This window comes from Triticum aestivum, chromosome 3D (genome assembly GCF_018294505.1).
Source record: "Triticum aestivum cultivar Chinese Spring chromosome 3D, IWGSC CS RefSeq v2.1, whole genome shotgun sequence".
NCBI classification, from domain to species: Eukaryota; Viridiplantae; Streptophyta; class Magnoliopsida; order Poales; family Poaceae; genus Triticum; species Triticum aestivum.
In genome coordinates this window covers 10,323,442-10,350,618 of record NC_057802.1, presented here as the reverse complement: position 1 = coordinate 10,350,618, position 27,177 = coordinate 10,323,442, and the positions used below count along the sequence as shown (strand labels likewise).

Sequence of the window (27,177 nt, the reverse complement as noted above, 5' to 3'; positions counted from 1 at the left end):
AGTTTTCCAGGGTTTAGATATTGCTGCTTCTAGTTCTATTTGTGCTATCTTAGATGACTTGCTTATATGGACTCATAGACCTAAATCTGAAACTCTAAAGGGCCATGCCGGTCTGTGGCGCGAGTTCCTCTCCTGACAAAACTCATAACTCTGTAATTCACGCTGACTTTTGAAATATATTCAGTGGGGCGCCCCCCCCCCCCCCCCCCCTGACCATTTCAAAACAAAATATGATCCTCTTGTCGTGAATGTGAGGTTCAACTGGACTACAAGTGCCCCACATACTATATCAAGATTTCCTTCAAGTGCTGTAACATTTTATCTGGTTGGAGACCCTCGACTATTCGGTCTGCTCTGTGTCCCTCAGACTATTTCAGGTAAATACGCTATGTCTATGCATATGTTTACTTTTCCTCACACTCCAGCCTCTGATAAAAGCTTGGGATAATATCAGAGCTTTGATGAATCTATAGTCGGGTGTGGTGCTAGTTCTCAAGAAAGAACTTCTTATGAACATAATTAGCTATGGTAGACAAAATAAAGAATTGTGCAGTACTGACGTACTCCCTCCGTTCCTAAATACTTGTCTTTCTAGGCATTTCAACAAGTGACTACATACGGAGTAAAATAAGTGAATCTACACTCTAAAATATGTCTATATACATCCGTATGTGATATTCATTTGAAATGCCTACATTCAACCATTTTTTCTCTTCAACGTGGCATGAGAGGCACTAGGCCGCCATCTCTGTCGACCGTCGTCCGTGTACAACCTAAGGTGACCGAACCCACGTTCACATGTGATCTACATTACGGCAACTCTACAACCAATGATTATCAGAGCTCTTGTTGCAAGATAAAAAGCTTGTCACTGTCAAGCTACGACCTAGTTGTGCTCAAGCGCAAGGTGCCTGATGAAGGAAATGATCAGAGCCCATCTACAATTTGGCCATGAGAAGACTCTTGGCATCCGAGGTTGCAGATATCAACACAATAGCAGTATCAAAGATGTTCATTGCGCAAAATTGTGTTGGCAGATTGCTTTATAAATCAGGTTGACATACATGGGGCTATGGGCAGCCGGTTCTTCCTGTGTCACCAGTCTTGGAGGAGATTGATGAATGCCGCATCAGCTTCTACAACCAGATCAACTAGGAAGTACTACCTCCATCCGGGTTTATTGGTCCCCTTTGCATTTTGTGACAAATTTTGACCTGAGATTTAACTAACAAGATGTTAATACATTTAGCAAAAATAATATCGCTGGAAACTATGTTCAAATACGAATCCAGTGATATAATTTTTGACGACATGCATTATTATTTTCTTTATTTTGTCTACCATAGCAGAAAATACCTGGTAATGGTCAAGGCAAAGGTAATCTCTCCATCTGGAGGGGACGAATAAACCAGGACGGAGGTAGTAGAGGACAGCTTGCTAGAGAGCCATGGAGATGGTTTGATCAGGTTGGATCAATGGAACCTGCTGCTGCCGACGACATCTTCTTTTAGGATGACACCAAACTTTTTTGTGAGGGTGTATAAAGGGCGGAAGTCGAAACAAACGATCAATGGGGTGGGGTAGTACAACTTTTTTGTGAACGCTGGCTCACACTACACAATTAAGTTGTACATTTGCGATTTGTAAGTCGCTTCAAATTCCATTGGGAATCGGAAGAAATTGCGGGTGAAAAATAGTCAGCCAACTTAATGTACAGTTGCCCCACATTAAATTGCACGTAAACATAAAGTCTGGTTTCCTGGGAATCGGAAGAGATCGATGAAAGCCAAAGCCTCCTCGTTAACTGAACTTTGGTGTGGAAGACGTGCATCTACCACTAGCTACTAGCTAGCACGTCGCTCGCTCAGTATATGTATATTGGTCCTACTCCTAGCTTCCCCATCGCTAGTTTGTGGAGTGAGGATACGTCCATCCACAAGAAGATGGAGAAGGCCGGTAGCAAGGTGACCGTCAAAGTGGAGGAGCCGAACCTGGAGGGCCACGGCGGCGGCAGCAACTCTGCCGCGCCGGGAGGAGGATCGACGGCCGTGCTGCCGCTCCAGCAGGGTGCGTTGTTGCCGGCGGACCGCTTTGCGGTTGTTCTGCCGGAGATCTCCCTTGGCGCCCCCGCAACCATCATCGTCAGCATCGGCGACCACCGCAGCGAGGCGAAAGCCGCCGAGGATAAACTCCAGAAGGTCAAGGCAAAGGTAACGCCTGCAGCCTAGGAATCATATACTCTGGTCTGGCAATCTCTCCATCTCAAGGCAAATGATCGCGTGGTGCTCTGCTCTCTTGATTTGTGTTCTCAGGGGCACGTTCTCAAGATGGGTCCCTGCGGCGGCCCCCGTGGCGACGCCTGGAAGATGGACGTGCGCGGCGGCGACCGCATCGTCAAGGTAATACTGTGGCATGCAGGCGCCGTCGACGCCATCTCGGTGTCTTACGAGCGTGACGGCCGGATTGAGCAGACGGAGCACTGGGGAAAACTTGAGGGTCGACAGCGCTCAGAGGTGATACTAATTAAGACCTACTCCATCCATCACATTATTCCTTGACAGATCTTTTCTCAAGGGGATGCCATGCCATTCCAATGAACGAACTATTTTGGAATTGAATCATAAATCACGCCTAGGAAAATTAGCACTTCATGTATCTGTTATTTATTTTTGGCATGTGCAGATCTGTCTGGAGCCGGACGAATACCTCACCGGTATGAAAGGGCATGTGGGCGAGTTTGGTGGCTCTTTCCTCGTCGGAGCGCTTACTTTAGTTGGCAACCGGCGCTCCTTCGGACCATACGGGACACGGAAAGGCCCGCCGTTCGAGCTGCCAGCGGCGGGCGGCAGGATAGTTGGCTTCCACGGGCGCTCCGGAGGCCTCATTGACGCACTTGGCATTTACGTCGAAACGGACAACTAAACTCTTCTATATCTGTGATGATTGAACCTACCATGTGAACAGATTTAGACCGCCGCACTATTGTTAATTTGGACAACCTATCTTTTTTCTGAATGTTTGTTAGCCTTGTGCTTCTTCTGTTGATGATTTCATCATCAAATTTAATTCTCTCAAAGTAACCTAACAATAGGGATTAATAAAATTGGCAGTCTGCTGTTTACCGCTATATTCTGGCTGACAACCATCCAACTACAAACCAGTTTAAACTTATGCTCCAAATTTGTAAATTGATTGCAACAAAAGTAAATACCCATCCAACAATTTTTGGTCTCTTCTGCAATATAATCGCAATTTATGCAACACCATTGTGAATCTACTTGATACTCCTACCGCTCATGCCAGCAAAATAATATTTTTTTCTCATTGATCTCCGAAACTAGAGTCCTGCCTTGCAGGAGCTCTGTTCCTCCTTAAAGGAAACACTCCAGCTTTTCCTTGATCTCCACACTAGAGCTGTATCCTTGTAGGGGCTCTTGTTCTCTTTTATGGCAGCTATTCATCATATTTTTATTTTTTTTAGAAAAGGAGGATGATCCCTGGTCTCTGCATCTGGGAGATGCATGCGATCACTTTATTGATTATTCTCGAGGACCTTACAAAGTATTACAACAATATGCCTGAATCTGTCATCTTGGCAACATATGCCACTACTCCTATCCATATGATGAAGGGGTGCTAGTTGGGCCAAATACCCAGACCACTCACCTAAGCCTATCATCAAGAGCCAGAAACCCCAGCCGAGCCACATACTGGGTCTGCGGCATAAACTGATCTGACGCACTCACATGTGTCGTCGCCGCCATCTTTCATAGGTCCGTCTTCAGAGTAGATATTGAGGTTTCTACCTTGTAAGGCCACTCTGCCATCGACGGCACCATAACGTCAGACAACTACCTCCTCCTACGCGAGTCTATCACCGCGCATCGGGCGCCGAGTCTCCACTGCGCCATGCCGCCGAGATCCGCCGTCATCAATGTGTAGGATGAAGCACTGCTCCATCAAAAAAGCCGCCCACTGGTCCCTCGATCCCGTGTACGCCTCCAAGAATGACGCCCCCAAGGAGGAAACGACACCAACGCGCCGCCGTCATCCGATCTACTGATCTAGGGTTTCCCCCGGAGATAGAGGATAGAGGTCTGGAGCTTCTCCACGACGATGCCTTCAAGAAGGTAATGACACAAAAGAGTGCCGCCAACGCCGGTCTTGGCATCAAGCTGAGAACGAGGTTTTCACCCGGATCCGCTCGAAGAACCTCCATCAAGCATCGTGTGCGGAAGGGTCGCCGCCGATCTGAGCAGCCGCACATCGAGCAGGCTGCACCGGCCAGATCAGATCTGTCCGGAGGGCAAACCACGCATGGCGCCGACCCAACCACCAGGCCCTCCATGCCGCCACCGCCAATCCGAGGTCAGATGGTCGGTCGCCGCAGACCCGGCCGCCGTCGCCTAACGCGGCCAATGCCGCTGACCGAAGCAGGGCCGGCCGCCGCACCCGCCACCATCAGCGCCCTAGGCCGAGGCGGTCGCCGCCGGTCAAGGCAGGCCCGCCACGCCACCAAGGCCAGATCGGCCGTGCCACCACACGCCACGGGGCACCGCACAGCCCCCATGGCGCAGGAGAGAGGGAAGGCCCCCGCCACCGCCGTCAACCTCCGGGCTATAGGCCGGCGGCGTCCTTCGGCGGTGGCGGAGGGAGGGATGGAAGGATGGGGAGCCCCCGGCGGCTAGGGTTGCGATCCCCCAACACACCCCCCCTGTCGGGTCCAGCGCCTGCTGTAGCCGGCAGCAGCGCCGGAGCTTGCCGCGGACAACGTCGGTGTTGAGTATCGTGATTATTAGGAAAGCTAGGATAGCGTAGGATATTATTCTACCTTGTCTTGTACTCCAAGCATATCATATACTCACTATGTATACGCCCGCGAGGCTCAAGCAATAAAAACAATTATTCCACCAAATCCCTCTCTCCCTTCTAACATGGCATCAGCCTAACCGATCCAGCCCTAGCCGCCACCCACCGCTTCCGCCCCGCGCGCCGCCCCTGAGGAGGTCGGCCTCCATGACCGCCACCGGGGGCCGCGCCGCCCGTACCTAGGGTTCGCCCGCCGGTCATGTTGACCGGGTGACCTAGAGAGTCTTTTTCCCGACCTGGGTTTTCTCTCTCACCGGTCGTTTTGATCGGCGATTCTTTTTTGATTTTCCGATCTCAAATCGCGTTGCGTCGCTCGCCGCCGTTCGTCATCTACCACACATGTCTACTTCGTCAGCATCTTCATTGGCTATCCTACGGGATCAGTTGCCACACAACGCCTCGGGCCATACGCACACGCGTCGTGTACTGCGGTCGCTCGCGCTGGCCTGCGTTGCCCTGTCGGGCTGGCCGCATACGTCTCGTGCGCACTCATGCACCGCGCGCAAGCGTGGTGCTGTTGCCCATTGCTGCATGCCGCTTGGTTGTTCCATGCACGGTGCATGCTAGTTGCCCGTGCATGTTGCATCCGATGTGCACGTCCCGTCATCTAACGTAATTCGTCTGGTCTGATCACCACCCGATGAACGTCTCCTCAGGATTCAGTGAAGATCACCGTCCAAGTTTACACACCCCTTCACCGATCGAGCAATGGGCTGCAGTCGCGCCGTCCCTCCGGACCGCAGCGTCGTCGCCCCATGGTTCTTCCCATGGCTACACTGATCCACGGTGCCTCAGCGTCGCCCCTTCGGACCGTAGCGTCCCGGCACGTGGTCCCCGCCGCCGCCCTGAGGCCGTTCCTGTGGTTGCACCAACCCACACGCTGCCGCTGCATCGCCCCTTCGGGCCGTAGTGCCGCGGCCCGCGGTCAACCGCCGCCCCGAGGCCGTCCGCTCCAGACCGTCCCCGAGGCTGCACCGACCCTCGCGCTGCCGCTGCGTCGCCCCGTCGGGCCGTGGCGAGCGTGGCATGCGGTCCTTGCAACCACCCTGATGTCTTCCCCGCCGTCGCCCCGACCGGCGCGCTGTCGCTGCGTCGCCCCTTCGGGCCGTAGCGTCGTGGTGCGCGGTCCACTCCGCCGTCCCTACACGTCGACTTCTACGTGGTATGCGTCGCGCCGCCTCCCTAGGCGCGGGAACGCCACCGTCCGTGCTGGTACTCGTCATGCTGTCGGGTTCTTCCTCGCCTACTTCGAGCACCGTCGCCGCACTTCTGACCTAGCCGCCGCCGCCTCCTCAGGCCGCCACCGCCGCTCTTCTTCCCGGTCCACGGCGACTACCTCGACACCGGCCAGCCCGACTCGACATCGACCACGGCGTCCCTCGCACGGCTACCTCAACAACGGCTACACCACCCTACGCCTTGGCTACATCGACATCGGCACAAAGGGCTACCACCTTGCTTGAGCAATCTCGTCGGTTGCCACTCCAGCCACAACTTCCACGATGCGTCGACTGTTATGACTGTGGGGGGTGTCCGTCGGCTTGCCTTCGGATTCTTCTCCAGTCTCACCGTCTGCGTCGCCACCGTTGTGACCGCAGGGGGTGTTGAGTATCGTGATTATTAGGAAAGCTAGGATAGCTAGCGTAGGATATTATTCTACCTTGCCTTGTACTCCAAGCAGATCATGTACTCACTATATATACGCCCACGAGGCTCAAGCAATAAAAACAACTATTCCACCAAATCCCTCTCTCCCTTTTAACAGTCGGGACTTGAAGGTTCGAGCTCGCTTGGGGCGCAACCCATTGCAAAGTAAGCTTTGGACGATGCCCTTGTTCGCCAAGGGAAAAAGCTCATCGCAGCGCGGGCATCCGGTGGCACTGTGGGGGGAAGGTGCGCAACACCGATGGCCTTGCTGTCGATCAGGGATAAGATGCGTGTGGCAACAACGGCATGCCCCCTCTTGTGGGGGGAGGAGGGGTGGAGGCAAAGAGGAGAGAGGGAATGGTGGAAGACGCGTAAGGGGATAAGGCAAAAGGGAGACGTGGGTGGTGGGGTTGGCCTTAAATGTGCACATGGCTGTGTGGGAGGTGCCAGTGAACAATGCGACCGCTGCTCCACAAGACTTAGCCGGTCACCCAGCGTAAATTGTTCAATTATGTTTTATTGCTCCATAGGAATGCATGGACACCTCAATGTTTGATGCTTGCTTGCCACTTTTTGTGCACTTTTCATAATCCGCTTTTATGTTTGTCTTTCTAAAGGATAATCTTTATAAAATGGATTTTCTTTCAGATATAACGCTCTCTATAATAATAATAATAATAATATTATAATGCTCACAAGGTTGCATTGGCTGTTTCGTTGATATCCATTATGGTCCCATGCATGGTCAAGGAGATTGGGTTCCACACATGGACCTACAAATATGTAAGGTCAATCGACTCAACTACTATATCGTAAACATGAAAATTCTCGGGTCCCCTTGCAACACACAGGTAAGCACCTATTTAAATTAGAAAAAGTAAAGCCAATTGAATCTTGAACATGCACCATATCCATCATGCATCTTGAAATCAATCTAGTTCTAAATAGCGAAGAACACGGTAAGAGGTAGCTGAAACAAATGACACGCTTGGACGAATCTTATATTACACGATGTTCATCTATCGTCGAATGTATTTATTTTGCTTGTGATCATGTGCCCTCCACGAATCAGAGCCTCAAGGTTAGGTCGACCACCTTGCTGGCTCTATCACTCAGATGCGGCACTGCAAGGTCTTCTTGCACCCGTAGTAGACCCATGAAGTCAATCTCCACCGGACGGGGACCTCCACGGTGGTATTCCTCCCAGAAGGCAAGGTTGGGTGCAAGCACAAGCAGCCATGGCCCCAAAAGAGTAGAGTCAGGCGCGGAGGAGGCTGGTTGGGGCAGGCTTACCGGCGTGTTCCGGTGGCGATTGTTGCGGCAGCTTTGCGAGGACATGTGGCCACCAAGGGCTTGGTGTGTGACCCACCTCCTACGGCAAAAAGGGCATGTGTAGCTCTCATGCGATGGCCGCGACGGCCGTTGTTGCCATGGATTTGGTGCGCCACCATTGGAGGCCATCTCCTGTGAGAACGGTTTTTGCATGCGCATATCTAGCCTGGGTTTATATATGTGTGGCCAACAATAGTCAAAAGCAATGACAGTGTGAAATCTGTACGATTGAGAATTCAGGCCTGGCCGGCTCACAACAATGAGAATGGTAAGTAATTGATCGGGCGTGAAATGTATGTGATTAAAGAAAGAAACAAGCGATATGCATGGGCCCAGCTTGTATACATCAAAGAACATAGTAGGAAAATAAGAATTTAAATAATCAACTATATTAAGAAAGAAACAAGAGTCTTATTATGCATGTGCACCCAAGGCACGTGACACAAAATTTTGCTAATGGCTTGATGAGTACCAGTAGGGCGACTCACTTGTCTTGTGCACGTGCAAATCACGCCTCACCTAATCTAAGCCAATCCTTGTTCATACTCTCATAAAGAGCCCATGGCGACTATATAAAAGTCATGTGATGTAAAGTGTCTAGAGCCCATTAAGAATTTTCATAGAATAAGAATACAATATTCATGTGAAAAGAAAAATTGAATACGATATTCTCATTTGGTGGTGATGAAGTCAGTTAAGCAGATATTCACATTAGAAAATTACACACAAATGACTTGTACTCTAGTAGATATCACTAGAGTACAAGCGACTCCTCCATATCGGCCGTTCGGGAGACACGGGAGGCGCTTCCGTCGCCGGCGCCTAGCTCTCCTCCCCATCCCGCTTCGTCCCGCCGCCGTCGGTTGATGTCACTGGAGCAAGGCCCCGTGCAGCTGCGGGCCATCTCGCGCCTCCTCATCCCTCGACGCAGCTACCCCGCGTGGATTTGGCTCCTGACCAGCACCGCTCGTACACCTCTCAATCTTGTCAGACTCCACGGCTCCTCCAGTTGCAAGTTGGGTGGCCCGGGCTCCTTTTGCTTGGTTGTGGCGGCTATCACCAATGTGATTGTTATGCCCAGATCCAGACATGTCGTTGCACGACTGCAGGCTTCCAGTGGTGATGTGGATGTGAGGCCGCAGTGCGACTGTGTGGTTGAGGCATGACGGCGGGCGACCTCGAGGTGGGCAGAGTGCTCCGGCCGGGAGGCCGTAGCACGATCTAGCGGTTGTGCGCTCCTAATCTAGCGGCCACTGTGTATATGTGGGTGCACGTCAGCGATGGTCTACCTTTCGTGCTCCAGCTTCACCCATGTCGGCCCTTGGGCCGATGGTGATTCAGACTTGAATATATACATGAAAATCAGATCGACATAAGCCCTGACCTTGAAGGCAACACACACCTCAGTATTAACTTACTATCACAATTGTGGCCGCCATAACAGTAGCCTGTTGCGGGCTAGCTCGGTCCAGAAAATCAAATAGCCACTGCTTTGGCGATCGAAAATCTTTCTTGCACGGGTGCATACCAAACAGAGGTTTCATTTGCTGCCAAACTTCCCTCGCAAACAGACAAAACAGCAGCGTATGTTCTACACTTTCAAACCCGCCACAAAAGACACAAGCTGGATTAGCTGGAATATTGCGCCTCGAAAGATGTTTCCCCGTCGAAAGACAATCGTGAGCAAAACGCCAAAGGACGATATTCATCTTGCTCGGAGCTTTGATTGCCCAAATAGCCTTCCAGTGTTTCTCTTCAGTTTTCCATTCAGACGACAAGCCACGCCCGCTACAGCTTTGTGTTCAGTAAAGAAATCGGCAGAGCGAACCAAATTGTAGGCCGAGGGGACAGTGTATTCTCCAAACTGAGTGCGTGGCCAGGATACATAACCCCTCTCCCCGTGACGATTGATCTGAGTCTGAAGAATATGATCTGCAAGAGGTGCTGTGAAGAAAGCTCTGACAGTCTCCTCGCTCCATGCACGGCATCTGTGTACCATCAGACTCTTCACCGTGGCATTTGCTGGAATTGGGAGCAAAGTATGAACTGCATATGGCCCGACCTCAGGAATCCATAAGTCAGTTGTAATCTTTACTGTCTTACCATCTGCAATACACCACCGAACCCCGTTTTTCAACCACTCTCCCCTATAAAGAATACTTCTCCACGTATAAGACGAAGATTTTGGTTTAGGAGCATTCCAAAAGTCACAATTCTGAAAATATCATCCTTTGAGAACCCGAGCATAGAGCGATTCCGGCTCGGTCAACAGCCTCCAACCCTGCCTGCCCAACATCGCCTGATTGAAGAGAGTAAAATCAAGGAAGCCTAAGCCTCCAAATTTCGTTGGTGTTGGCAACCACTTCCAGGATCTCCAATGGGCTTCTTCTTTCCATCCTCCCTACCCCACCATGATCGCTCAAATAACATGTAAATATCCAAGTACTCCCTCTGTTTCTATATATAAGATGTATTTGTTTTTGCAAAAGTCAAGTGTGCGCATGTTTGGCAAAGTTTTTAGAAAAATATATCAATATCCACAGTGCCTAATTTATGTCATTTGAGCGATCATGAAAAGTAGTTTCATATTTTATATATTATGTATTGTGGATGTTCATATTATTTTTCTATAATCTTGACCGGAGATTCAAATGGTTGACATGCACGAACTTGTCTAAATCATTGACTAGGGTAAAATTGGGATAAAAACCAGCCAAAGTTAGAAGATGGTATTTTAGATGGTTTTGTGAGGTAAGGCATCTCCAAGGGTCCCCCGCAAAAAAAATCCGACACTATCCGCAAAGTTAGAAGGTGGTATTTTAGGTGGCATTTTAGATGGTTTTTATCTTTAAAAAAATTTACTATTCATGCTGAGATCATATGAAGTCAAACTAAGTTGGGGGCTTTTGAACACTTCTTTCATGAATGCAAATGGCATGCACATATATGTGATGTTGTTCTGACCATTTCGATATCTTATTTGTATTTTTTGGAGTTAGTATGAATTCGTTATGAAGTTTTCAAAGTGTCGGTCAAACGGTCAAAGGGCAAAAGCATAAGAGGAGCGAACGAACTTGGACAGAAACAAGGGTTTTTTGAATTTAGGGGCAAATCAAACGGGTGTGACACAACTAAGGGCTCAAATGTAACTGTCCCTAAATATTTCCGAAACTTTCTGAACATAAGAGGTTTGATAAACGAGTATTCCTAAGGGAAGGTGCTCAAGTTGTAAACATAAGCATAATTTGTTTTTTTTACAAAATTTTCATCTCAAACTCTGTCGAGTGCTACAGTTATATTTGTTGCATTACCAATGATGTTGGGATCATCAACATATAATTTGATGATGCAAAATCCCTTTGAGGATTTTTTTAATAAAAACGCATGGGCTATCATTATTGTTCGAGTGTCCTTTATTGAGAAGGAACTCACTGAGTCGGTTATACCGTATTTCACCCAACTGCTTCAAGCCAGAGTGAATTTTGTAATTTTACACAATACATGTTTTGATTTATAATTGACCTCAGAATTTTAAGTCCATCAAGGACTTTCATATAAATATCCGCATCGAGCGAATCATATAGGTAAGCGTTCACCACATCCATTAACTGCATTAATAAATTCATTTGTACTGCCAAAGATATTAAGTATTGAAACGTAATTCCAATCATTACAAGAGAACATGTAAACCCTTGAGCTAGTAGTTGATATCGAGTCTCTGCGTAAACCCTTGAGCTAGTAGTCTCGCTTTATATCTCATCTCCTCATTGTTTTCATTTCTTTTTCGAACGAAAACCCATTTAGCTCCCACGGGGAAGATTTTATAGGAGTAAGTAATACTTTACAAAATACATCTCTTTTGTTAAGCAAGTGTAGTTCTGGCAGTATGTGTGCCTTCTTGACTCAACTTCTGTCGGCAGTTTCTCTGCCCTTCAGTACTTATGCCGGCCGCAACAAGATTACGAACGGGAGTACATAGAAACTAGCTTGCTCATGTGCCATACCATTAGTTTCACACAGACAATGCAAAAAACTTAACCTTCCATATTCTTGTTGTTGTATCAGCGTAGTGTACAAAGGCAATGTTTGCATCTTAACAATATGGCCTAGTTGTGGAGAGAAGAGAATAAGAGAGAAAAAGAGAAGTAATACTAGATCAAAGAATTAATTTTACTGCATAGGAAAAAAAAAGCTAACGGATGGAGAATGTATCTAATTGCTATACAGAGAAAACAAGTACTACCTCTGTTCCAAATAGTCTAAGTTTCAGGTTTGTCCTAAGTCAAACTTTATTTAAAAAAAAATCAAGTTTATAAAAGAATATATCAACATCTACAAAACCAAAATTGCTTCCTTAGATTCATTATAAAATATATTTTTCTATTATATATCTATATATTTTATATTGTAGATTTAGCACATTATTCTATAATTTTTTATCAAACATTAGGATTGGCTTAGAAAAATCCTAGAACTTTGCTATTTTGGAACAGAGGGAGTAATACATAGGCGGTGTTCTAGGAGTGGTGTGTTTTGGTCTTTTGGAGCTCGGCCTCCATGGAGGCCGAAGTTTTTGTAAAATTCAAAATTCAAACTTCCCAGCTTAAAAAAAAGAAAAAAAATGTACAAGTAAACGAGGATCTGATGTGTATGTGTGTAAAATTTTGGGACAAAATACCATGAAATGCGATATGTGCAAAAACAAAAAATTCATGCACTTTGAGGATGAATAATGCATCTACGGAAAAGCCTCAGATTTTTTTGTGTGTAGCACTCATTTTAATGTATTTCGTCCTGAAAATTTACACACTTGTGCATTATGTCTCTAACTATATGTGTATTATTATTTAAGAAATGAAACGTGCAAATTTGAATTTTGGTCATTTCAAATTTGGCATCCATGGAGGCCAAGCTCCATTGAGCATTTTCAGAGTTCTAGTGGTCTGTTGGTATAGTAGCAATCGAACCTTGTTTACTTCTCCTCATAGAAGAATTTATGATTGCCCTTTTCCCCTCTCGCCACTTCTTCCCGATGTCCATTCTCCAGCCGCCGCTCCTCCCCAATCCATATCCTCCGTCCATCCCTCTTCCTCCTCAATATCGATCGTCCTAACATGAACATTTAAAATTTGACCATGGCTCCCCTCCCCCCTCGCGCGTGTTGGCAGCGATGCTCGATTGAAAGGTTTCTCCGCCGCTCAACGCACTCTCACACCGTCATCTGAAGTGTGTTCTGGCTGCAGTTCTTAGCAAGTGCATTGATTATTTTTTTGTACACATTTCTAATTTAATAGAACAGCAATCTTTTTTTTTCTGTTCCATTGCAACGCGCGAACATTACACAGGTAAAAGAAAAGTTGAATTCATCAAAGTACACTCAAATACCGGGCCCATATCAGGCACAGCCCAGCCCATTATTTAGCCTCGGCGCTCCTTCCTCCCAAACCCAAACCCTCGCTTCTGAGAGAGAGAGGGGAAAAAAAGGTGGCTGTTCGTAATGTATGAAGCTCTCAACCAGGAGGATTTCCTTGCTTTTGTGGTCACCCTATGGGCGTTGTGGAGTTCACGAAGAAAGGCCATGTACGAGGATATTTTCCAAACACCTTTTGTTATCAACAGCTTTGTTACATCATACATAGCAGGACTAAAAGCACTACAGCAGTCTGGAGTGGTCGGAAGGGGGCCGCCCCAACGCCGCCCAAATCATTGGATTGCACCTCCGGATGGGCTAGTCAAACTCAATGTAGACGCAGCGGTGGGACGATCGCTTGGAGCAGTGGCAGCTGTCTGCAGAGATCGAGATGGTGTTTTCATGGGAGATTCGGCGGTGGTTTTCCCCAACTTGTCAGATCCCGGCATTTTGGAGACACTCGCTATCAGGGAGGCACTGGCTTTATCTGATGATCTCTACGTCGGAAGGATCCATGTGGCATCGGATTGCAAGGTGGCCGTCGACGATATCCATCAGCAATATAAAGGGAGCTACGGTGCAATTGTGCAGGAGATTTTGCAATATAAATCGTCTTTTGAAACTTGTAATATTGTTCATGAGTTTAGGAGCTCGAATATCGAGGCTCACAAACTGGCAAAGCACGCTTTATCTCTCGGGACTGGCCGCCATGCTTGGTTAGGCCAGCCCAACGAACTTGATTTCGTCCCTGTAAACATTGTGACGATCTAATAAAGCTTTGCAGTTTGTCTAAAAAAAAAGCCCCCAAACCCTCGCTTATGAGAGAGGGGGAAAAAAAAACCAAACCCTTACCGCCGTCGACGGCGCTCTCGCTCCCTCCTCCGCTCCGCTTCTCCCGCTCCCACCGGTCGGCATCGGATCGACGAGCGTGCTGTCCCATCCGAGAGCTCACCGGTAAGGGAGCATCGGCCTCTTCTTCGACGGCGGCCTCGAGGCCGGCCATGGCGACTAGGTCTTGCAGCGGATAGACCCCGAGGCCACCAGGTACTAGTTCAGGTACGGCCGCACTGCATTCCTCCCTAGTCGGAACTTTCCTCCGTCGTCGGAGTCGCATTGCTAATGCCAAATGCCCAAATTTGAACCGGAATAAAGCCCTTTTACTGCTTCTCTGTCAGATTACTCGCATGTGCATCCTTAGTTCGTCGCTGCTCTTAATATATCCCAGTAATGACGCAAATCAGCTCAAACAAGAGAAATTACAGATGTGAAATCGTAGTACTCCACCTCTCGATTAATTAGCCTGCTGTGTGTAAATTAAATTGTGCTTGTTTTGTTGCTTTTACGTTGCTATATCTTGCCCCCGAACAATTACCTTTCTACTAGCTTATTATGCCTACCACACCCGTGTCGCTTCCAAATCCACGAGTTTTATCAGTATATCGTGTGGTCTTGTGGAACAGGCCGGAGAAAGGAGCGGTGGTTTGGATCTTGGTTTCGGTCTGCAGTACCAGCAGCAAACAGGGACGCGGATTTTTACAGCTCAGATTTCTGGACACCCCTTATCCTTACCTTCCACCATTGTTTTAAGATCCGTGCTAGACAACTAACTTTGTACATCAGATTTTCTCTTTTTTGTTTCTTCAAAATAAAACAACATATGAACTTCAAACTCTGCAAGACACCAAAACGTTCTAACTAGAATGTGAGAAAAAACTTTGAGATTTTTTTGTTAAACATAAATATACGAAATTAGATTTTTTATTAAAAAATGTACTTTTTAGTATTTATATTGCATGAAAAATTCTAAAAGTTTTTTCCCACATTCTAGTAAGAATGTTTTGTTGATCTGCCAAGTTTGAAGTTCATATGTTGTTCTATATGGGAGAAACAAAAAAGACAAATGTACTCGCACGAATCGCGATGCAAAAATGAGTGGCTAGATAAGGGGGTGTAGGAAAGCCTATGCTTTCTCAAATGTTAACCCAGCAAACAGCAAGCAATTTAGTTCTCGTACCCTTGAGTTTTGTTGGCGATGGACGGAAGTAACTCCAATAAGAGGAGAGACGAAGCTCCGAGAGAGGGAGACCGCTGGATGGACGTCAGAATACTGAAGGAGACCCTTGACTGCACAGTCTGCTTCGAGCACTTCAGGACTGAGATTTATCAGGTAGATGCACTAAGTATATGTACATATTGACCTGTTTTGAACACAAGCTTTTATTTCATTTCTTATAAAGATCAACATAAGAGAAGACCTTTGACGAATTATCATTGTACGTAACATAATAGCCATGGTAGCTGAAATAATGGAATGTGTAGCAGTAACCTATCTTCTTGCTGTAGTACTATTCATTTTTTCTTATGTTAATAGTTATTCTCATGGGGACCCAATTAATCATTTCGTTTCCACAGTGTTCTGTTGGGCATTTCATATGCTCGTCTTGCCGCGACAAGATACTGGACAAGAAGTGCCCCACATGCTCTATCAAAACTTCCTTCAAGCGCTGTTTTGGGATGGAACATGTCATCCAGTCAGTCACATTTCCTTGCTCCAATGCCAAGTATGGATGCAGAGAGGGTCACGAATACTATCAGAAAGAAGGACATGAGCAGGTATGCCCGTATGCCCCATGCTTCTGCCCAGCGTCCGACTGCAGCTTCACTGGGCTGACACACGAGCTCCTGGACCATCTCACCATCTATCACATGTGGCAAATTTGACAATTTTGACCTCGAAATGAAATAAATTCACAGAATAAACTGGGTACGAAACTATTTCACACCCCTAACCCTTTTGTGTAGCGCCCGCCACGCCGGCGCCACACCCTACGGTGCAGCGCCTAGATCCGGGGCGTTGCACCACTGTCCACCGTGGCAGCCCACGGGCCCGCAGCCAGCCGTGCAACGCCTCCGAGCTAGGCGCTGCATCTGTAACGTGCAGCGCCTAGCCGCTAGGCGTTGCACGTGTAATGTGCAGCGCCTAGCGGCTAGGCGCTGCACTGTGACTTATCCAGCCACTTGGCTGGGCCCCCCTCCCCCACCCCCCCCCACCACACACTCTCTCACTCTCTCCCCGAGCTTTGCCCCCTCTCCCACTCTCCCCCCCTCTCAAATCTTCTTCCAAATCTTGCAAATTTGAAGAATTTGTCCGTGGATTTCGAAGTCAAACCCTCCCTCAAGGTAATAATCTCCGATCCCCTTGTTTTGATCGAAGTAAAGTTCTCCCATTGCTCATTTGTTGGTAGTTTGGGGAAACCCTAGTTTAGTTTGGATCTAGAGATTTGCATGGAGATGTGAGATGTTTGTTTGCCAATTTCTATGATTAGGTTTTGTTAGTATGCTAGGGTTATTCTTATGGGTGTTCTTATGTTGGTGCTAGGTTTAGGTTTAGGGCTAGGGTTATGGTTAGGGTTAGGTTTAGGGTTAGGGTTATGGTTAGGGTTAGGGTTGTTGTTTCATATATATATTAGGGTTTGTATTCGGTGTTAATCCATGGATTAGTACTCATGGAAGCAATGTTACCTTGTGTTCATTGCTTATAGGGATGGGAAGAACATGTGTGTTTGTTCATCATGGGGACAAAGACGCCTTTTTGAAAGGCAATAAAGAACCGGACCCGGATGAGCTTGACATTGTGTTTGATAGTAGTCCTAGCTATGCGGAGCTCTTGCAACAAGTTAGGAAAGATTTGAATTGGATGGACCCTAGTAATATCATTGAGTTGGAGGGAAGGCATAATGTTGGTTTTGGAATGCACATCCGTTGGAAGACAATGCGTGTAAACTCGGAGCAACGTTGGGTTGCATACAAGGAGACGGTGGCCGAATCACTAGACAAGGCTCTTGAGTTACTTGCAACGAAGAAGGTTGAGTCAAGTTTGCATTTGGACTTGAACCGGAACCCCTCCCCTTTGGTTGCTAGTAGCCCCCCACCCTTGAAGCAAGATGAAATTGTTGAACCTCTTTTGACCCAAGAACTGAGGCCAACATTGAGCCCGTGTAGAAACAACCAAGATGAATCTTTGCAAGAGGACAACGATGAGTATGCGGACGATGACAATGAAGTTGATCTCCATGACAACAATGTGGGTGATCTCGACAAATATCATTTGCAAGAGACAATGGACCATTCCATCCCTTTTTCCCGTGCATATGCATCGGACTCGGATGACGATGGTCCCGATGAACAAGTTGATGCGGAGGGGTTCACGGTGAAGGAGGCCGAAGCTTTCGAGAAGGTATTTGGTCGGGATCATCGGACTACATTGTTCAAGGATGTTAGTCTCGCGGATGAAGCCGTGGTAGATGGTGGCCAATGTGTAGCTCTTGGGGTTAGGCCAAGCTCTCACCGTGATTTGGTAGACGACCAGAACTGGATTGCTAAAGGTTCTAAGTTCGACAGCTTGTTGGATTTGAAGATGTGGCTCGACAACTACTCGGTTACGCATTATCGTCCACACAAGGTGGTGCACTCGGACGTCAATGTGCGCTACACGGTTGCATGTGCATGTGAAGATGAAAAGGAGGTCGAACTTGGACTTAAAAGAGGCCGTGGTGGTGGTAGAGGTCGTGGAAAGGAGGTCCAACAAGGAGTGGCAAGAGGCCGTGGCGGTTGTCCGTGGATTGTGTGTGCAAGACCATGGAAAGGAGGTCCTACTTGGCATGTAGTGAGTTGTGTGCCAACTCACATGTGCCAAGGCAAAAGGGTGGATGGCAAGATTGTGTCCCAAGACCAGAAACAACTCACGTCCGAGTTCATCGCTTACAGGCTCTCGAACTCAATATCCACACTTCCAACAATGAGCGTCCAACATGTCATTGACCTTGTGAAAGCCATCTTTCATTACCAGGTGAAATACGGCAAGGCATGGAAGGCGAAGCAAGCCGCATTTAAGATGTTGTATGGTACATGGGAGGAAGCATACAACCGAATCCCTAGGTTGTTGTTAGCCATGGCCGCGACAAACCCGGGCATGGTTCATGTGGTCGAGCCTCATGGGCACCAAACAACGGTTCATGAAGGAAGGAAAGTCAGAGTATTTGGCCGTGCTTTTTGGGCGTTCGAGCAATGTGTGAGGGCTTTCGAACATTGTAGGCCGGTCATCGCAATTGATGGCACGTTCTTGACCGGACAATACAAGGGCACCTTGTTGGTTGCGATAGCAAGTGATGCCAATAACCGGGTGTTGCCATTGGCATTTGCTTTGGTTGAGGTGGAAAACAATGACAACTGGGAGTGGTTTCTGCATCTTTTGAGGACGAAGGTGTTACCCGCTCAACGGGAAATTTGTGTCATATCGGATCGGAATCAAGGAATTCTTAACGCCGTGGAGATTGACATTCCCGGGCATGCTCCGTTGCACCATCGATGGTGCATGAGGCACTTTTGTTCGAACTTCTATAGGGCATGTGGCCTTAAGGAGTTGGCCGATGATCTTCAAGATTGTTGTCTCGCTTTCTCCGATAAGCGCTTCGCCACTTTGTACAACAAATTGCTCGCACACAAAAAACTTGATCCCGGGGGTCAAGACTTTCTCAATAGGCACATTCAATACCGGAACAAGTGGGCACGTGCTTTTGATGAAGATGGCCGGAGATACGGTCAAATGACAAGCAATATGGCCGAATGCTTCAATAGGGTGCTCAAAGGTGCACGTGGATTACCCGTGACGGCAATAGTTCAATACACATTTGACAAGATGAATGCGTACTTTGTAAAGTACTCGATGGAAACCGATGCACAGATAGCGGGTGAGAACCCACGGAAGTACAAGTACAAGTTCCCACCCAAAGTTGATGAATGGTTGCTATTTCAATCACGGAAGGCGGACTCAGAAGAAGCTATATTATATGACAATGAGGAGTGGAAGTACGAAGTGAAAGAGCCAGGAGGAACCACAAACGATGGCCGGCAACATGGAGGTCAGGCTTTCAAGGTGTCGTTAACACAATGTGATTGCACTTGCGGGAGGCCATTGTTGCTTCATCTCCCATGCTCACATTTGTATGCCGCCGGCCGCGTTAGGAATGTGGACATCAATCACCCACGCACCGTGAGGGAGTCCCAGTTCTCAATCATGACGGTCAAGAAAACATGGGCTCCCCGCTTTCATCCATACTTTGACCAATCACAATGGCCAGAGTATCATGGAGTTCAACTATGGCCGGATCCGGAGTTGAAGGTTGTTAAACGGGGTAGACGTAAGACAAAGCGTCTTAGAGGCGACATGGACGGATGGGGCCATGGTGGGCGCCGCGAAGCGGGCAACGACCAATTCCAAGAGCCTCGTGAGAGCTCCCGTTGTGGGGGGTGCAAAGGTCATGGCCACAATAAAGGAAAATGTACGAAACCAAGGAAAAGGTCCAAGAAAAATGATGCAAGCACAAGCCAACCTAGTGGTCGCCAACCTAGTGGTAGCCAACCTAGTGGTAGCCAACCAAGTGGTAGCCAACAACTGGGAAGCCAACCAAGTGGTAGCCAACCTAGTGGTAGCCAACAAGCGCCAAGGCAACCAAGTGGTACCCAACAAGTGCCTAGCCAACCAAGTGTTAGCCAACCTAGTGGTAGCCAACAAGTGCCAAGGCAACCAAGTGGTAGCCAACAAGTGCCTAGCCAACCAAGAGGTCGGCAACTTGGACTTACAAGAGGCCGTGGTGGTGGTAGAGGTGGTGGTGGTGGTCTCGGCCGTGGTGGTGGAAGAGCTCGATGTGGTGGTAATGGCCGTGGTGATGGTCTCGGCCTTGGTGATGGTCTTGGCCTTGGTGGTGGACTTGGCCGTGGTGATGGACAAGCGCAAGTTCGTTATAGAGGAATGTTTGGATACCTAGATGGACCGTTTCCGTATGTTCCTCACTAACTATAATGTATCATATGTTCTTGTTTTTCCATATGTTCTTCTTTTTCATATTTGCTTCCATTTGTTCTTATTGTCCTTACTAACCATTATGTTCCACTCATTGTAGGTATGGCGGCTTCCCAACCCAACAAACCAACGATGAAGGAGGATGGCGAAGATGAGATGGCCGGATGGTGGGAGAAGGCGGCGAAGAAGCTTAGAGAGGAGGATGCAGCCAAGCTAAAGAAGAAGAAGGAAGAGGAGCTTGAGAAGGAGAGGAAGCGAAAACAGAGTGCGGCAAATGCGATGCGCGCTAGGGAGCAAGCGTTGATGAGGCAAGTTGAGGAGGCACAGAAGAAGCGTCAACAGGATTTTGAAGAAAGAACCATGAAGCTTTGGGCAATTGCAGCTGAAAAAGAAGAGAGGGACAAGCAGATATTCATGGAGAGGGTGGTTAAGGAGGCTCACCTCATAAGAAAAAGGGAGGAGGAAGAGGAAGAAGAGAGGAAGAAGAAGAAGGGAAAGGGGCCTTCCTCTACGCAATAGAGCTATGTCTCCTCTTCGATTTGCTTGTGAACTACTATGTCTCCTCTTCGATTTGGTTGTGAACTACTGTGTGCCGTGAACTACTATGTCTCCTCCTCGATTTGGTTGTAAGAACTACTATGTGCGGTGAACTACTATGTGTCCTCCTTGATTTGGTTGTAAGAACTACTATGTGCGATGAACTACTATGTGTCCTCCTTGATTTGGTTGTACGAACTACCATGTGTCGTGAAGTAGTATGTGTTATGAACTACTATGTGTCGTGAAGTACTTGGACGCTACAATCTACCATGTGGCGCCTAGCTGCTGTTGCTCTCTGGATAGCTAAAAAATTCACTAAGTCCAAGTCCAAGTGCCTCAAACTGTAAAGTACCTTCTGTTCTGGCTGCATAGCTACAGACTAGTGCAGCGCCTAGCTAGGAGGCGCCACACAGTGCAGCGCCTGCGGGCTAGGCGCTGCACTGTACAGTGTGGCGCCTCCTAGCTAGGCGCTGCACAAACACTTAGTGAAATTTTTGCCTGAAACTGTAGGCATACCTTCTGTTGGTTGCTGGATACCTACAGACATGTACAGCGCCTAGCACGGAGGCGCCACACTCTATAGTGCAGCGCCTGCGCGCTAGGCGTTGCACTGTAGAGTGCGGCGCCTCCGTGCTAGGCGCTGCATATGTCTGCACCTATCCAGAAGAGCAACAGAAGTTTGGCTAGTTACAGACATATGCAGCGCCTAGCACGGAGGCGCCACACTCTATAGTGCAGCGCCTGCGTGCTAGGCGTTGCACTGTAGAGTGCGGCGCCTCCAAGCTAGGCGCTGCACATGTCTGTAGCTATCCAGAAAGCAACAGAAGTTTGGCTAGTTACAGACATATGCAGCGCCTAGCACGGAGGCGCCACACTCTATAGTGCAGCGCCTGCGTGCTAGGCGTTGCACTGTAGAGTGCGGCGCCTCCAAGCTAGGCGCTGCACATGTCTGTAGCTATCCAGAAAGCAACAGAAGTTTGGCTAGTTACAGACATATGCAGCGCCTAGCACGGAGGCGCCACACTCTATAGTGCAGCGCCTGCGAGCTAGGCGTTGCACTGTTGTGTGTGGCGCCTGCGTGCTAGGCGCTGCACAAACACTTAGCAATTTTTTGCCTGAAACTAGAGGCCTACCTACTGTGCCTCCTCCCCCCCTCTACTGGGTCTTTTTCAGCCACAGTTCTTTCAGCCACAGTTCAACAACTAGTATAACAAACATTCAGGTACGACATCATTTCTCCAAGTATAACAATTAGTATAAGAAACAAAGGGTTCACAAAAGACTTCATTTCATAGAAATGACCATCACAATAAGTTCCAGTTTACCATAGAGCTACCACCACTCCAAGTTCAACGACATAAAAGGTACGACCACTCCATGTTCAACGACATAACAAATCGCACTCGAAGTTCAACATTATAAAAAAACTAAGATGACTAGTGCTTTCCATGCTTGCTGGGTCCTCCCCCCTCTTGACGCTTATCTTCTTCACCTTCCTAGGAAGAGGAACCCGCTCCGGCTCCAGCTCCGCCACCGGTTCGACATCGTCATCCAAATAGTCATCCAAAGCCGCCATCCGTGAGGTGCCGACCGTCCTTTTGCCTCTTTGGGTGAAGTCTTCAGGTGTGTACTTGTTGATTCCCCTCCTAGGCTTCAACTCGTATGCAGACCGAGCCCGGTACGTCCCCAAGGTCATATCATCAGCAACCTATGCATCAACAAAAGCTATGGAAAGACCGTGTGTGAGGATATAGTTAGCAATGCATCAACAAATGGATATATATCGTCATGCCATACCTCTTGGGTGACCCCACCCACATCCTCATCCGTGAAAGGTTCACCATGGCTCTGCCCCAAAGCGGGATCTGATGGTGTCGCCGACCTAGACCGTTCTGGTGATACATACTCGGGGTCACGACAACCGAAAAGGTTTGATAGCCGCCTTAACTTTTGGCCCTGGCGCTGCAACATGTACAAGTGAATGAGACATGGAACGTACCAACAAATGTTAAGTGCTAGTTTGAAGGAGATGTGAACCTTAATGAATTCTCGAAGTGCACCTTCCCCATCGCTTTTGCCAGCCGGGGTTGTTTCCAGAATAGTCTCGGTCTCGTCAGCTGCTTTCTTGATCTGGGCACGCTATGAACAAAAACGGTATCAAAGTGTTAGGCAAGCGAAGATGTGAAAAGTGCGAATGGAAAAGCAAAAAGGGCTAACCACAAAGTTCATCATTGGAGCTGAAGGGATCACCGAGTTGCCTTTCCTGACTAATGCGTTGTACTGGTGCTGGGCTACCTCATCAAAAATGGTGGGTTCCTCCAGAATCTCCTCAGCATACGCCGGCTGGCATACCTCCACGCGGGTACTTGCAAGAAACCATGTGAGATAGTTGTTGAACGCATCCGGGCAGTGCTCACGAAGATGGGCTCGTTTTCCAGCCCTTGCTTGCTCCACACTAAGAGCGAACTGCACGACATACTTCCTGTGATGGCTGGCCCAATCCTTGATCTTCCGCTGCTTTTTCCTATCCAACCTGCAAGTTAGAAACAAGATATTAGCATCATCGAAACCGTCGAGAAGCTGCTAAGTGCTCAAGGTTAATTATATCTTACGCGTGTAGCAACTTGTCCGTGTCCTCCCAGTCCGGCGGGTGTGACTGGAACAAACCAAACTGGCGGAACACCCGATGTGGCAGGTGAAGCTCAACCGCCCAGTTGCATATCAGTGGGCACCGCATATGCCAGAGATCCCTATCCCTAATGCACATCGGATTAAGCCTGAACTCTATAGGGTCACCAAAACTCTCTCCTTTTCCATACGGCTCCCATTCCACCTGCAAAATGGGATTGAATGCAAAATTGATATCGAGTGAAGATACAAGCATGATAATCACTTATGCAAGGTCGGTTCACCTGCTCAGGCGTGATCGCGTCCAGCTCGCTCTTGTACAACTTGTACATTATAGAGGGATCATCCGTTGTCTCATTTAACACATCCCACTTGTAAGCCCAAGTGGGGAGCCGTAGTGGGTCGTCTTTATCGTCCCAATCCTCGTACTTCACCTTCTTAGGCCGTCCAACCGGCAAACACTCCCAGCTCCATATGGAAAGTGCGAGCAGACAACCACCAATACCTCCAGTGTGCCTACAACTGGCATCGTCCAACTGCACATAAAAAAGAACATGGTCAAATTTGCCGCAAGAGCGCATTGATAATGTATCAATGAAGTGAAAAGGAAACAACTTCATACCTGTCGATACAAGTAAGCTAGTGTCGCCGAACCCCAACTCCATTTGCTATCGAAGACGGTCAACGCCTTCAGCCACATCCATGGAGCATTCTTGCCGGTGCCATCAGCAAACATTGTCCTCGATACCACGTACCACATGTAGACACGAGCATAAGTCTTCACCATGTCCTCATTAGCATCATCGGGGCAATGAGCGAAGTGCGATGATATCCACGTGAAAGTAGCGCCCGCTGCGACTCTTTCCTTCTTCTTATCTTCCCTTTCTGTCTCCCGAGGCTCCGGAGGAACCATACCGATAAGGGCTTGCATCTGCGCGCACCACCCTTCAGAATCGGTGTTCATACATAAAGGATTGCCATCGATAGGAAGACCGGTGATCATAGCGATATCCTGCAGCGTCACGGTCATCTCCCCGGTCCGAAGATGGAAAGTGTGTGTCTCCGGCCTCCAATGATCAATAAGCGCGGTGAGTGCTGCAGCATTGTTGGGTGGCGTCGACCGGCGGACCAACTCAATGAAAGGGAGAAGTCCTGCCTCCCTAACATAAGGTGTGTACCGCTCATCATAGCTCATCCCTCCAAGGCTGATCCCGTGAGACCAAAGCTTCAGAGGTGCAAGCTCCTACAAACAAACAAATCATAACATTACATATGGGGCATTTGTGTTTGAACAAACATACGAAATTCATAACACCGGCCACTTTCAGTATTACCCGCTGCTGCACCGCCATAGCGTACGACCGGTGTTGATGGTCCCAGTGATCATCGAGAAGCCAAACCATCCTAACAATTTCAACAAAGCATTCTTGTCAACACGATTATCTTTTCAATTCAAAAAAACTAAAGTAGGCCTACTACATGCAAGATCCAAAGCATATGGTGCTTCCCCCTACTTGGGCCTACTTCATACAAATAACATGTCAATCTATGTATCCAAACTATAACATGTCAATCTACTTCTCCATACAAATAACATGTCAATCTACTTCTCCATACAAAAAACATGTCAATCTATGTATCCAAGCTATATAAATAACATGTCAACCTATCTATCCAAACCACATTCTAATCTAACAAAGGTTCCCCAAATCTAATATACGCAAGATTCAAACAAAAGTTGCCCAAATCTAATACATGCAAGATTTAAACAAGGGTTCCCCAAATCTTCAAAACATAATATTTTCTATGGATAGAAAGAAGGGGATCGGAGGAGAGTACCTTCTACGATGGATTGGTGAACAAATGCACGGACCAAATCGTCGGATCGGAAGGATTTGGGAGAGGGGATTGAGAGGGGGAGTCCAGATGGCCGCCGCCCTTTTTTCTGTAACTGCCAATGGGGAGGGTGGGGGAGGAGAGGGCTGGCGCGTTTGCATATAAATCACAGTGCAGCGCCTAGCGGCTAGGCGCTGCACATTACACGTGCAACGCCCCCGGAGCTAGGCGCTGCACCGTAGGGTGTGGCGCCGGCGTGGCGGGCGCTACACAAAAGGGTCAGGGGTGTGAAATAGTTTCGGAACCAGTTCATTCTGTGATTTGCTTTTGATTATAGGTCAAAATTGTCAAATTTGCCATCACATGTCTCCATGTACAGACCTCCCATATCATGGGACGGTGTCTCTCCGCTTAGAACCTGGCATAAATGTTCTGGCACCCCGCAACAAGAGCAACAACCATTTTTTCATGCTCAACATGGAGCCAGAGCGTCTTGGATATGCTATCTCAGTCGTCTGCGTCCAACCTAATGCTACGGAACCCAAGTTCGCATGTAGTATGAGTTATGACTGCTCTGGGACAGGTTATTGTGGAAGTGCAAGTTGCCAAATAAAAAGCTCTACACTCTCTGATGGGCTACCGACGGACTACGACTTAATTCCTCCCAAGGGAAAGATTTCTGGTGATCGAAAATTTATGATGCTCAGAATAACAATTCATCACGCTTCAAGTGTCAGCAAATCCCTCCCCCTTCCCCCTTCCCCATCTCTGTTTGTTATCGGTTCCGGCATTGTTCGGCGGGTTTGCTGGCGGTCTCGGAGGTGGTTGTGGTGCAGATTGCTCAAAGCCTCAACCTTTGGTGGTTCTCGGGGCGGTCTGGATGCAGGGCAGCGGCTCTGGCGGTGGGAGGCATGTTGGTCGTGGGCTGACCACACGGCTCGGGTGCGGGCGGGCAGCCATGGTCGCTTGGGCGGCATGGATGCGGGTGGTTGGCGGAGTGAGGTTGCGACGGGAGGGGTAGGAGCACCGGGGTTCATCACTCGCCCAGTCCCGGTACTGGCCGACGGAGGCGGCGTCCGTGGATGTCGTTCTCCTTCTTGCAGGCTCCGTCGTGGTGCTCCCATTGCCTTCGTGTCACTCCGGGTGAAAACCTGATCTTCGGGATCAGACGGTGAAGGCTTCCTACAGTCGTTTCCCTCTTGAGGGCATCGTCTTGGAGTCCTCGCTCCGGCTTTGTCTGTCTCATTACCCCTCGGTGGATTGCTCTTCTTCATGGTGGTCTTCGGGTTATCATTAGGGTGCTTAGTCGTCGTTGGGGTGGTGTTTTCGGTGCTCGGCACCTTTGTATCTCGCCTTGGGTGTGTGCGTTGAGTGTGGTGGTGGCGTGCGTTTGTATCTTCTTACTCGATGTTGTGGTGATGGTGCTTTATATATAAAGCGCGGGGGGTGGGGGGGGGGGGGAGCCTTTTTCTTAACATTCCCTACGGGCGAAAACCTGGAGCTAAGCTAAAAATCAGGAGGAACTAACCAAGTCTAGTCGGACCTATGCAACAAAAATAACCAACGCTGCTAGACAACAGGGACCTACGCGAGGGAGCAAGATGTCACCAGCAGCGGGTAACACAGTAGACGAGCTTCAGCATCAGGTCGTGCATCCGCAGCTTATCCCGTGCCCAAAGACGCAGCTGTTGTTTGCAGTTGACAAGTGAGATCGGTTGCTTCACGCATCAGCACTCAGACTCCTCCCTGAAACACGTCCTTGTCAGCACCTTTTGAGAAGACCTGCCCACTACAACATAAACGAGCAAACGGTAAGACGGCCTCCACAGGCGAACGAATCACATGATTGACAAAAGTAACTTCGTTTCCAAGGGTCCATATCCCCCAACACACAGCAGCAACACACATCATAACACACACACACGCACACACAAGAAAGCGTAAAGCAAAACGAATCTTTGCCAAAGGTTTCTGGGACAACTGTCCGTGGCAATCACCCTACCAATAGTTCCCCAAACATATTTGGCAATCCCACAGCCAAAAAAACAAGTGT

The 27,177-nt window shown here is 48.4% G+C and overlaps 1 protein-coding gene across 1 annotated transcript in view; it reads left to right on the top strand.

Annotated features, from left to right (window-relative positions):
• Positions 1-26,145, top strand: part of LOC123076027 (E3 ubiquitin-protein ligase SINA-like 7) — a 28,134-nt gene extending 1,989 nt beyond the window's left edge. Inside the window, exons 3-6 of the mRNA XM_044498489.1 lie at positions 15,671-15,969; positions 20,981-20,991; positions 25,504-25,856; positions 26,011-26,145. Of these exons, the coding sequence (XP_044354424.1) occupies positions 15,671-15,969; positions 20,981-20,991; positions 25,504-25,856; positions 26,011-26,145 (798 nt within the window). The remainder of the gene's footprint in view (positions 1-15,670; positions 15,970-20,980; positions 20,992-25,503; positions 25,857-26,010) is intronic.
• The last annotated feature ends 1,032 nt before the right edge of the window (positions 26,146-27,177 follow it).